The 13981-nt window shown below is 42.9% G+C and overlaps 1 protein-coding gene across 1 annotated transcript in view; it reads right to left on the reverse strand.

Annotated features, from left to right (window-relative positions):
• Nucleotides 1-13981, reverse strand: part of CRYBG3 (crystallin beta-gamma domain containing 3) — a 60641-nt gene that overhangs the window by 11140 nt on the left and 35520 nt on the right. Inside the window, exons 13-15 of the mRNA XM_069944933.1 lie at nucleotides 12307-12416; nucleotides 10751-10877; nucleotides 8976-9115 (exon numbers count right to left, since the gene is read on the reverse strand). Of these exons, the coding sequence (XP_069801034.1) occupies nucleotides 8976-9115; nucleotides 10751-10877; nucleotides 12307-12416 (377 nt within the window). The remainder of the gene's footprint in view (nucleotides 1-8975; nucleotides 9116-10750; nucleotides 10878-12306; nucleotides 12417-13981) is intronic.

Raw genomic sequence — 13981 nt, forward strand, 5'->3', positions numbered from 1 at the left:
ACCAGTGCTTGCCCCCTAGTTGTTGATGAGACACAGCTGGGAAGGCAGTTGTCACAGAAGTTACTATAAGCTGCACCATTGGCTGCAGCAGTCTCTGATTTTGCAACATGATTGACTAGTTTAAAGGGGCTGTCCAGGATTAGAAACATGTGGCTGACTTTTTTTTTCCCTTAAAACATTGTAACTTCTGTCCTCAGGTTGTGTGTGGTATTACACCCCTGCTTTATTCACCTCAAAGGTAATGTGTCACTTTTTTTTTTAAATGTTATTATAAAATGTAACTTTGCAAAATAAGTGTTTAACATAACTTTATTTTTACATGTGGCATCACTATTTTATTCTAATTGGGCTGCAATACCACACTTAAACTGAAGACAAGAGTGGCGCAGTCTTTGTAAGAAAGAAGCTAGGTTTTGTTAAAGGGGTACTTCAGTGAATTTTTTTTTCTTTTAAATCAACTGGTTTCAGAAACTTATACTGATTTGTACATTACTTCTATTTAAAAATCTTCAGTCTTCCAGTACTTATTAGCTGCTATATGTCCTGCAGGAAGTGGTGCATTCTTTCCAGTCTGACACAGTGCTCTCTGCTGCCACCTCTGTCCATGTCAGGAACTGCCCAGTAGCAAATCCCCATAGAAAACAGTTCCTGACATGGACAGAGGTGGCAGCAGAGAGCACTGTCTCAGGCTGGAAAGAACAGGACATACATCAGCTGATAAGTATGGGGAAACTTGAGATTTTTAAATAGAAGTAAATTACAAATTTGAAACCAGTTGATTTGAAGGAAAAAGATTTTCAGTGGAGTACCCCTTTAATCCAAGACAAATTAAAGGTAGACAGGAAAATATATTCAAATATTTGCATGAACTTCCACCACAGATGGTAAGAAACGGACATCCTCGTGGCTGGTGGGGTTGGGAATCTCCACACACTATGTCAGCACCACCACCTTTCCCAGGCTAGAGGCTGGTATGTGAGTTAGTTTGCTAAATACCACGGTTATTAAAATAAAGAAAATACAAATATATACATTATCTATGACACTGAAAAATTGATGTAAAAGCAACAATGTTGTTCTTTGTTCAGACGTCTTTATTATAAACCACATTACAATGGCTTCCGGCATTCTAGCTTATACAAAACGAGTGTAACCGCATTCTCCAGCTGGTGGCTCTAAGTGAGACAAGCGGTGCCGGTGAGACAGGCGCTGCCCACCAAACAAGAGCGACTAGTAGTAGGCAGCTGGTTATATTACTAGGGTACAGAGCAGGGCATATGTACAGGTACACAGGTACCCATGGGTATAGATGCTAATGAAATCATAGCATGACAGGTAACTACATGGTGCAATAAGGCTGGGTTCACACTACGTCTTTGCAAACCGTTTTTTTTTATGGACACAAAAACGTGGTCAACCACGTTTTTGTGTATGTAAAAAAAAAAAAAAAGGATCCGTTTTGATCCTTTTTTTTTTTTATAATGGAAAAACGTATGCACACAGTTGCAAAACGGATTGAAAAAACGTAGTGTGAACACAGCCTAACAAACCCTGGAGTAGGGCCTCACTCCACCAGTCACCACCTATGTGAAAAATGTATGATAATAATATTAAATATTTGTATAGCGCCAACACATACCACAGCGCATAAAGTATGCTTATTGTGGCCTCTCTGACGCACAGGGAAAAAACACTAAGTAAAAGTAGAGGGATAATGCACAGTGTGATGCCACAATACTGAGGTAGTGATGTGCAGCACTAAGATATGTAATATCTTACTAAGTAAATATGGTGAAGGAATCATTTAAAGGGAATCTATCAGCCACGTTTCAAACTACTGATGCTGTTACATAGCTGTTAGGATAAGGAGACAACATGGTACCTTTCATATATCTGTCTGTGCTCCCAGAATGTAGAAAAATGCTTTTGATACATAGTATAAAAAGTCAAAGAGGCTTTCGTGAGCTCCTGAAGTGCAGCAAGCTATACCACCTCCATACTCCCTCCTCCTATACCTGACCCTGCTTGATGCTTCCAGGTGTCAATCAAACAGGGAGGGGGGGAGAGAGGAGGCATTACAGCCTGCGGCAGATCAGAAGCTTGGGAACGCCTCTTTGTACCAGAGAATAAAATCAATTTTCTACATCCTATAAGCACAGATGGCTATATGAAAGGTATCATGTGTCTCCTTTTCCTCACAGCTATCGAATAGTGTCTGCAGCTTGGAACACTAAATTACAGCTGACAGATTCCCTTAAAAGGAGAAGTCCGGCAAAATTTTTATTAAAGCATTGCATTGCCCCCCCTTCCAAATTTATACAAATCCCCAATATACACTTATTACGGGAAATGCTTACAAAGTGCTTTCTTCCTTGCACTTACTACTGCATCAAGGCTTCACTTCCTGGATAACATGGTGATGTCACATCCTGGATAATATGGTGATGTCACTTCCTGAATAACATGGTGATGTCACTTCCTGGATAACATGGTGATGTCCCATCCTGGATAACATGGTGATGTCCCTTCCTGGATAACATGGTGATGTCCCTTCCTGGATAACATGGTGATGTCACATCCTGGATAACATGGTGATGTCACTTTCTGGATAACATGGTGATGTCACTTCCTGGATAACATGGTGATGTCACGACCCGACTCCCAGAGCTGTGCGGGCTGCGGCTGCTGGAGAGGATGATGGCAGAGGGATGCTCAGTGTCCCTCCAGTGCCCTGTGTCCCTCATTGTCCCCCTGCCATCATCCTCTCCAGCAGCCACAGCCCGCACAGCTCTGGGAGTCGGGGCGTGACATGACCATGTTATCCAGGAAGTGACATCACCATGTTATCCAGGAAGTGACATCACCATGTTATCCAGGAAGTGACATCACCATGTTATTCAGGAAGTGAAGCCTTTATGTAGCAGTAAGTACAGGGAAAAAAGCACTTCATAAGAATTTCCCAAAATAAGTGTATATTGGTGATTTGTATATCTTTTGGGGGACAATACAAAACTTTAATAAACATTTTTGCCAGACTTCTTCTTTAAGGGAGTAACCAGCCTTTTAGGAGCCATCAGTATTCTAGCAGGGTGAGCTGATGCCATTGATCCACATTATCTCTAGTTTTCCCTCTGTAAGTTTCCAATAACGTCCATTTCTTCAGGACATTGATGAGTATGACCTCCTGTATTAACTAATGATGTGACATTTATAGTGTATTGCCTGAAATATGAAGGTCGCATGAACTTCGTCACTGAATGTGAATTTCATATGACTTGTGCCTAATGCTGTGTAGCTATCAATGCCATGCAACAGTCGGCTGTACATTTTAGTGTGAATTGTGTATGGGATAAAAATAAGGTTTATTTGTCTGCATGGAGGTATATGTTACAGGGTGCTAGACATTATGTGTGCCACCATATGGTCAATGTATATTACAGAGGTATTCTCCCATAGGGTGGGTTCACACTGAGGATTCCGGGCAGATCACCCACCGTGGATTCCGCTGCTCGCATCTCCGCCTGTGCCATAGACTCCATTCTATGGTCGGGCGGATCCCGCCGTCTGCCCAAAGGTTGAACCTGTGGCGGATGGCGGAATCCACCCGACCATAGAATGGAGTCTATGACACAGGCAGGGGCAAACGGTGGGTGATCCATCCAGATTCCTCAGTGTGCACATACCCATAGAAGTAAAGCTTATAGGGGAGAATACCTCTGAGAAGCGGCATCAAATGGAGTAACTCATGAGTAAGAAATTGGCATTCCACAGACAGGACACAATATATGTTTGCACAATATATAAGGGTCCTATAACATGGGAGGAAGACGGGGCGATCAATAATGCAAACAAGCACCGATCTGCTGTTTACGCTCCCTATTACACCGCATCATTAGCGATGTCCGTGCAGCTCGTGCCCTAAACTGTTCATACATTACTTCTCCACGCTCCTGGTCTTCTCCTGGAAAATGAAAGGTGGAATCTGATTGGTTGCTAGGGGCAACTGAGCCAGTTTCACTTTACACCATGTTTGATAAATCTCCCCCATTGTAACTATATATTAATAGACGTATTACCCCTTATATGTGTGTGAAGAGAAAAATGTACAGTGTATTGTGAAGGTTTTCATATTTTACAAACCTTGCATCTTGTTTTTGTAGCTGAATGTGTTTTTTCATAGTGACTGACGGGATTGAGAATGAGCGGAGTAGAGGCTGTCATACAACAATTCATCAAAGTTCACGACAAGACACCAGGATAATCCCCGCCAATGACACATAGAAGAATGTGCAAACAGGCGTGTGCAAATACCCGCACTGGAGGCCCTGAACATTTTCTTTCACAAATTGTTTAATTTGAAGGTGGAAAGTAACTTGTGACTGAATGTCAGCAAAACAGTCTCCGCAAATATAAGAAATATTTCTGCAAGGGCTCCACCTAGTAAGGGGAATCTGGGGAGGGGTCTCCTCTAGGGACAGGGGATTTGTTACCCTCAAAAGAACTCAAAACAATGTCATGTGACCAGTTACTTTAGAAATATTGCCCATATGATCTGGGTGTCTGACCCCTCTGCCACATAGTAGTATGGGCTCATATTGGTGTACTATGGACATAAATCCAGGCCCGTTTGGGTCATCAGACCGGGAGGATGTAAAACGAATGCAGAAATATGTCAATCAGCATGAACGCCCAGTATGAATGTACTGAATGCTCAGTATGAATGAAGGGGACGCCATAACAAAGTCAAGCATACTGATATATGAAATGCACAGGGTTAAAGCCTCAATATACTTACAGTAACTAGCAGAGATCTGCACACTCAGCTATTCCCTAATACGCGTGTGATATCAGAATCCTAACTAAGTGGGAGCAATCTCATTATAAGTCCAAGAAAATTGCAAGGAAATGGAAACCCTGCCAAGGCCTCACCCCGGCGCATCAAGAGACAAAGAAGGTTCTCTATACGTCACAGAGGGACTAGGAGTGTGACAGCGTGGACGCATTACTCCAATATAAGACTGGGCTCACCTATAAAGGGAGAGATTCCAATAAGGGGAAATATTACAGAATGGCCGTGGATGTGATATCCTCGTAAACCCATACTTTAAAGAGAATCTATATCGATTAGAGAAAGAAACTGTTTATATTTTCGGATTGTAATTTTTTAAAATTTTATTTTGTACATTATTAAAGGGGCAGCCATATTGCCTAAGCAAAACGCAGGGCAGATCCTAAGTTTTCTGCCGCCTGAGGCAAACCTGAAAGGGTGCCCCCCCCCAGCACCCATGCTGCCCCATCACAACCCAGCGCCCATCTTTCACTTCAGTGACACCCCCCCTCCTCCCCCCCCGTGTGCACGTAACAAGCTAACTGCCTGCCCAATTACCACGACCCCTGCCAACCCCTCAAACCCCGCCCACCCCCGGTATTATACTCACGTCTGGAGTGGGTGATGAAGAGGCGTAGAACCACAGCGAACGGCCATGGTGCACATGGGGATGGCGGTGAGTGTGGCTGGCAGGATGTGGGGATAGAGGTATGCGGCAGGGAAGATTATGCCCCCCCCCCCTCTCCTCCAGGACCGCAGAATCTGCCGCCTGAGTATTCATTCCACCTTTTGGCAGTAGTGGCCCTGACAGCAAGCTCCATGGACATAGGTAACAATAGACAGAAGTTGTCTCGCTGACTTGAATGGGAAACATTACTAGGCATACTTTGTGACCTTTGAAGAGGTCATTTCACACAGAAGGGGAGGCTGAGCTGTGAGCTTCATCTATTGTTTTTTGTGTCACCTTTCACTGTAATTCTGCACAGATCACTTTCCTCCTTATCATCACAAGCAAAACAGGAAGATTTATATATTATATATATATATATATATATATATATATATACACACACACATATATATATATATATATATATACACACACACATATATATATATATATATATATATATACACACACACACACATATATATATATATATATATATATATATATATATACACACACACACATATATATATATATATATATATATATATATACACACACACACATATATATACACATATATATGGGAAATTAGATAAAACCTCTCCAAATATTCTTATAAAACATGTTTTACATAAAAAATTGAAAAATAGATTTAAGCAATAGGTGATTTCCCTCCATTATGATGTGAATATGCTTCAGCATCATGTACACTAGGGCTAGATGAGAGTCGGCTGAAGACAGGGGAGCAGAGGTACTCAGCAGCTTGTCATATTGTTGTAATGAATGGTCAAACGCTATTGCTTTGAGGGCAGCTCCGGTCCTGGCCTTAGGGAGAATTTTACTTGATTTACAAGGTAAAGGAATAGCAGAACGAGCTGCTGTCACACACAATATTTGCAGTTTCGTATAATACAAACATGAGGTCAGCTAAGGTTTACGACACTAAAACTACAGTATGCTATACATGAGCAATTGCCACATAAGAGGTATATTTTGTAGCCCATTGTAAATAGCCATGGGATTCCAAACGCATAGTTAACAAAATTTTGTTCATAGGTTTTCAGTTCATTACTTAAAGGGGTTGTCCGGCGAAAAAAATTATTCACAGAATAACACACATTAAAAAGTTATACAACTTTGTAATGTATGTTATGTCTGTGAATGGCCCCCTTCCCCGTGTTTCCCCCCACCCACGCTAGACCCGGAAGTGTGGTGCATTATACTCACCGCATGTCGTGTCGTCCACGGTCTCCGATCGTCAGCAGTGACGTCTTCTTCGTAAGTTCGGCGGATCTTCCCGAGTGCCGGCCGCCCTCTGCAGCGTCATCCGAAGCTCAGCCGCGATTGGCTGAGCATAACTGTGCTCAGCCAATCGCGGCTGAGCAGCTGATGACGTGGCCGCGTCATCAGCCGCTCAGCCGCGATTGGCTGAGCACAGTTATGCTCAGCCAATCGCGGCTGAGCGGCTGATGACGCGGCCACGTCATCAGCTGCTCAGCCGCGATTGGCTGAGCACAGTTATGCTCAGCCAATCGCGGCTGAGCTTCGGATGACGCTGCAGAGGGCGGCCAGCACTCGGGAAGATCCGCTGGCCTCCCGAAGAAGACGTCACTACTGAAGATCGGAGACCGTGGTCGGCACGTGACAGGTAATGTATAGCGCACCACACTTCCGGGTACACGGGTGGGGGTGGTGGGACACGGGGAAGGGGGCCATTCACAGACATAACATACATTACAAAGTTGTATAACTTTGTAATGTGTGTTATTCTGTGAATAATTTTTTTCGCCGGACAACCCCTTTAATGGTTTCAGTTAATGGTGGTCCTGAGGCCAAATGTGGCCACTTGCCCCTAATTTGCCTCCCCCTGGAAGACATTTATATTGTGCATGTGAAAACCCATTACATTACCAAGCCCTAGTATTTTTGGTATGAACTTTTTGTGGGGCCTATTACACGGCATGATTACGATTTGCTAGATTGGTGCTCATTTACTGAGCCTATTACACTGCTCGATTATCATGCAGCAAAGGCTGTGTATATATATATGTACAGTATATACATATTGTCAGCAATGTTCGCGCAGTCCTTGTAAATAGTAAATAATAAACTGGAAACGTTACATCTCCACGCTCCCGATTTTCTCCCCGCTCCCCACAGCTGCAGGTACAATTTCAGAGCCAATCTCTGAAGTGACAGGCTGCCCAGCCAATGACTGATGGCCCAGTCCTGGCCAGTGATTGCCTGAGCAGCCTGTCACTTCAGAGACCGCCACTGAAATAGTACTGGTAGCTGCGGAAAGTGAGGAGAAGCGAGGAGAACACTGGGGAGCATGGAGGGATAATGTATACAGTTTATTATTTTCTTTACAGATCCATCAGCTATGCATCTCTATTACACGTAGTGACGTGCGGTCGGTGGCTGATGATTTTAAGTCAGGACCTAAAGACACAATTAGTCGATGATTGTTGATCATTGTCTTTATTACATAGAGTGATAATCTGCCGAATTAGCCTGATTTGGCAGATTATCGCTCTGTGTAATAGGACCCTTAGTTAGGAGATCTACCAGAAGACATATGGGAGATACACCAAGGGCGCTGTTGCCATTTTCTTCCTCCCTCTCTGTCGTTCTCAGTGCAAGGTTATATATTAGTTGTTAGGAAGTGTTTGAGAGCCTAACAATCTAATACTAGTGTTTAATACTCCCAAGTGCCTATATGATTTAAAGGTTGGACACAGGAAAGTCAGAACAGCAGCAGATGGGTAAGGCAGAAGCGGGCATTGGTCATACATGGGTCTCAGAATCAGATACAGTATTCTCTGATTTAGGTACCAGGGAGTGGGCAGAGCTTCCTAATATAGGTGTGGCATAAGTAGGGGAGGAGATTAAGGTAGAACACGCTGGCCCTTTAAATAGATAGTACAGTACCCTATGGTCCAGATGAGAACGTCCACAGGCAGGAGCAAGGGTGCAGCCAAGAGGAGGCAGGGAACAGAAGCTGGTAGCAGTGGTGATTAGCAGTTGCCGGGGTAAATACAACTTATCATACCACTGATACCTGTGTAGAAGCCAGCTAAGAGAGCATCCCGGTGATCTACTGATGCCTACTATGATGTCTACTGGTGGAGCATGGTCATAAATTCTGTTCCATAACCATTTAGTTATTATACTAATAAATCCAAAACCTATACCTCTGAGTCCATTCAGAAACAAAGCCGTTTCACTAATGCAAATATACCAACGGTAGGCGACATCCTGACTTATAATGTAATGCATTACTAATGCTTCAACATGACGGAGGAATCCGTTCCCGGAGCAATAACAATGTCTTATCCCTGGCTGTGCACTCACTACTTAGTATTCACATAGACTGGTGCTTTTTTGGCAGAGATATTCATTAGACTCTCTGAGCAAAATCAGATTGAAGATTGAAGAAAAAAGTAAAGTAGTAGAGCCATAACTGATACTTACAGTCCTCTCCTGACCCATACAGACTGGGCGTAAAAGTGAAGGTCCTTGCTAAGGATTGAGGTCACAGCCTCCTCGAAGTGCAATTCTCTTCCCTCACATGAGTCCAGGGCAAAGAGACTTATAGAAGGCTCAGAAAAGACCTAAAATCATGATGAAACAATGGTGTTATATTGGAATATTTCACAATGAGTATTAACTATATAACATCATAACAGAGCGAATGATGTAAACGAAGACAACATGGAAGAGTGGGCGTATGTGTGTATGGCAATGATTATTCACTGAGCAGGAAGGCATATATTGTACAGTATGCCTTTCTGCTCAGTGTATAGAAGCAGGGACTCTTATCTTTGACAGAAGTCCCTGCTCCTGTACAGCCGCCCAGAGGTTTGGCTGCTTACCTGAATCAGATTTAAACTGATGGGACTACCATGAGAAAGTTATCATGCTCTCCAAGTCTCCAAGTTCCAAGTCTCTCACAATGTTTGAGGACTAGACTATGTTTTTTTTTTATTGTTTAGATGATATTTGGGAATTATACTTTTGTTGACGTACCTATTCTTTGGCAATGTTTGCCACACTCCCCTACCTACCCATCTCCTTCCCTCCTAACCCTTCCTTCTTCCCTCCTCCACTCCCCACCCTTCTTCCCTCCCACCTTCCTCCTTCCCTTCCCTCTTCCTCCTTCCCTACCCCTTTCCTCCTTCCCTGCCCCCTTCCTCCTTCCCTCCTCCCCCTTCCTCCTTCCCTCCTCCCCCTTCCTCCTTCCCTCCTCCCCCTTTCTCTTCCCTCCTTCCCCCTTCCCTCCTCCCCCTTTCTCCTCCCTCCTTCCCTCCTCCCCCTTTCTCCTTTCCTCCTCCCTTCCCTCTTCTCCGTTCCTCCTTCCCTCCTCCTCCTCCTCCTTACTTCCTCCTTCCCTCCTCCCCTTCCCTCCCCCCTTTCTCCTCCCTCCTCCCCCTTCTTCCTTCCCTCCTCCCCCTTTCTTCTCCCTCCTTCCCTCCTCCCCCTTTCTCCTCCCTCCTTCCCCTTCCTCCTTTCCTCCTCCCTTCCTCCTTCTCTCCTCCTCCTTACTTCCCCCTTCCTCCTTCCCTCCTCCCCCTTCCCTCCCCCTTCCTCCTCCCTTCCTCCTCCCCTTTTTTCCTTCCCTCCTCCCCCTTTCTCCTTCCTCCTTTCCTCCTCCTCCTTACTTCCCCCTTCCTCCTTCCCTCCTTACTTCCCCCATCCTCCTTTCCTCCTCCCCCTTACTCCCCTCTTCCTCCCCCCTTCTCCTTCCCAACCCCCTTCCCCTACCCCCTAGTCTACCATATCTTGTTTTTGTGTTGAAAATTTAATAAAAACATATGGAAAGACATGAAAAGAAATAATTAAATTGATGGCTGAATCCCAATGAATCTCCTGAATCAAATTTTGGCAGTTGTCCTCATCACTAATAGCAAACTTTCAACTCTAGCCATTGAGTGTTCCCATTCACTGACAGCAAACAGACATCATAAATAGTGTAAGGATTCCGAACACAAAGTATATGAGAACTTTCCAGGTAATCTAAACAAAAGTTTGGACATGTATTTAGAACAATCCATTCTAGTAGAGTGAGTAAATGGAAAATCAGTTGCTTCCTTAATGCACATATGCATATTGTCATTTGTACTAATGAATATTTAAAGCAAGTCATCAGAATAACATTGGAATACCACTGACTGACTACTGACATTAGCAAAATTACATTTTATATTGAACTTTGCAAACTGAGAAAACAGATGCCGAAAATGTCTTACATAATCTATTGGCTTGATATATTTGATCTCAGCTGTAGGGCATCCGCACGAAGCCAAGTCTGGAAAGTGCCCCTCTTCTAACACACACAGATTGTCGCAAGTGCCTTCCTTGTAGCACAGCAGCCAGCTGGAAGAGATATTGGATTGGAAAAATAAATCAGAATTAGTCAATACGGAAAGACACACTATAACGTAGAGTTAGATGAGGGGATCCGAAAGCTGTGACCTTACCAACCCAATACATTTACTTGACCTCCGATCTTGTGTTCAGTAGGATCCAAGAGATCAGAGCTCCACTGATCAGGTAGTTATCCCCTATCCTTTATTCTTTGGATAATCCCTTAAAATGAATGAATGGGTGGTGGGAGCATGATACAGTAGTTATACTTACCTGTCCCTGTGCCCCCCACAGAGCAGCTTCACCACTGACGGTCACCTGCCAACTTCCTTTATCTCCCGATCCTGTGAAATCACCACCCAGCTTAAAAATGCCCGCTCAGCCAGTCAGTGACTAATGCCCCTATTAGACGGCCTGATCAATATTGTAAACAAGCAGTGATTTGCTAGATCGCTGCTTGTTTACTGGGTCTATTACAAGGCCCAATAATCATTTAGCAGGGGCTGCACGGACATCATAAACAATGTCCATGCAGCTCTTGCCCTTTAGAGCGGCCTACGTGAGCTGAGAGGCCACTCAGCCAATCACTGGACGGGACCGCCGCAGCCAGTGATTGGCGGAGTGGCCTGTCAGCTCAGACAGGCCGCTCTGAAGCTGCAGCCGCGGGACTGGGGAGGAACCAGAGTGCAAGAGAAGACAGGGTGTATGGATAGGTAATGTAAACTGTTCAATCATCAACCTTTGGTCGTGCATCGCTATTACACGTAGTGATACACAGTTGGTGGACCATGTTTTTAGGTCTAGACCTAAAGGAATGATCATTTCATCAGCTGATCGTTGTCTCTATTACACGGAATGATAATCGGCAGAATGATTTCTTTATTATGTTCTCATCACCCTCAGACCTCCCTGGATTTTTACATTTGCCCAGAGTTCCCCTTTAACCAACTAATTTAGCATTATTACTCTATCTTAATGAAAAAAGTGAAAAATGCAATAGGTCCATGTCCTCAGTGCAACAAGACTGTGCCGCAGTACACTCTGCTGTAAGCAATAATAATGTAACATAAACTAAACTAATGGGATCTGCACGGCACCTAAAAGCTGAAGCAATTCTAAATGCGTTACTACACAAATACATCACGACAAGGTAACATGACAGGCATTGTAATTTAATGTTCTGCTACATTTCCGTCAAACCTTGATGTACAAGTATACATCTGCTGGTGATGGAGGATAGACTTTGAGTACACAATTTGTTTAAACAGCGATTCGTAATTTAACTGCATTATTATAGGAATACCTTTCTTTAGCTGCAGGATCATTGAATAATACATATATATATATATATATATATATATATATATATATATATATATATATATATACACACACACACACACACATCACAGAGAAAATATAGTGTTTAGCATCTTACCATCCTCTTATGACCTTGAAAGACATGGGCGAAAAGGATGTAAAATCTGATACGACTTGTGTGAAATCCATGGATTCCCCCTGGAATTCGGTTCTTGTATATGCTTTAACCTGTAATAAGCCAAAACTCTTATTTTTTAGAATCTATTGGGAAAATAAGGGCCCTATTACACGGGGCGATTATCGTGCGAAAAATCTTTAAATAGTTCGAATTTAAACGATAATCGTTCTGTGTAATTGCAGGCAACGATCGAAAAATCATTTGTATGTCGTTGATTTAGATCTGAACTGAAAATAATCATTAATCGTTCGCTTATCGTTGGCTGTAATTCCACATTCGCTCGCTCAAGTTGTTCACTAATCATTCAGTGTAATTGCACATTTTTCATTGTTTTTCTGGGATCAGAAGGAATAAACAATCATAGTAACGATCGCAATAACGATCGTAGTAACTATCGTAACTAACGACCATCGTTCTGTGTAATAAGGTGAACGATTTCATTGACATTTTTACGATTTCTATTGACATTGGTTAAGCTAAAAAAAGTGTCTGCCGTCCACTACTAAGAGGCATCAGGGTTTCTCAGGACGATGGCAGTAAGGAAACACAATTACTTAGCTTATATAACAATAAGGATGGCAGGTTCCCTGGGGAAAGTAACTTGAGAAGGATATAATTTGAAGTCATTTCGTACCAGAGGTACATACAGATCGTACCCAGATAACATGCAGGTTATCAGTCTTCCATCTATTTATTTCTTGTCTGTCTTGTTGGATTATTATAAAGCTTGAAAAACAAAAGTCTTGAACAAGACAATCAACTTCCTGGGCCAACACGACTATGTTATTGTATCTGAAAACTAATATTTGTACAGCAAATACTTTGTAAAGGGATCATCATTTACCCTACTATCTAGTCCAGAGCCAGGCCCTGCACATCCACATGTAATGACCAGACTGTTCTATTCATTGTTATTGGAGGCATAAAACAGACATTATGGAAAATCTTCTCAGCACCCTGACTGCACATGGGTGTAAAAACTATTTTGTATCTTATTGTTCTCCCTAGACCATACCCAACAATTCAAAATTGATGCCAATATATTCAAGAGAACCTGTCAAGGTCATCAGGCCAGTAAGTGAAGGTTCTCTTTAATATATTGGCATCAATTTTGAATTGTTGGGTATGGTCTAGGGAGTAAAGATACAAAATAGTTTTTACACCCATGTGCAGTCAGGGTGCTGAGAAGATTTTGAGGAGAACAGCATTTTAAGCTTTATTCTAGGTAATGTCATAAAAAAAACTCTGGTTGGGGCCCATTGTGCTTTTCTCTAGTTACAGAGGAGGGTATGCAGCTTTTAGTCACGATTGCTGTGTTCTTCTTCAACCAGTCAGGCTTGATTGACAACCTGAGTAAGTGTCAATCATGGCTTTCACATTTTTTTTTTTTTTGTGTCTCATGTTATAATTAAAACAGAAATATATAAAGATATCTTCTCCATGTGTCCCAGGAGACCAGTCATGTCCCCTCTATTCTATCTGCTGTAAGATATCTGGCTGATAGAACAACCCCCCCCCACCATACACACACACACACACACACACACACATATACCTCCTGTCTACAGTAAAGCAAAAACGTTGCAAATCCCCGCCTACTCAAATAAGCCCTGCC

The sequence above is a fragment of the Dendropsophus ebraccatus genome, chromosome 11, assembly GCF_027789765.1.
Source record: "Dendropsophus ebraccatus isolate aDenEbr1 chromosome 11, aDenEbr1.pat, whole genome shotgun sequence".
Classification (NCBI taxonomy): domain Eukaryota; kingdom Metazoa; phylum Chordata; class Amphibia; order Anura; family Hylidae; genus Dendropsophus; species Dendropsophus ebraccatus.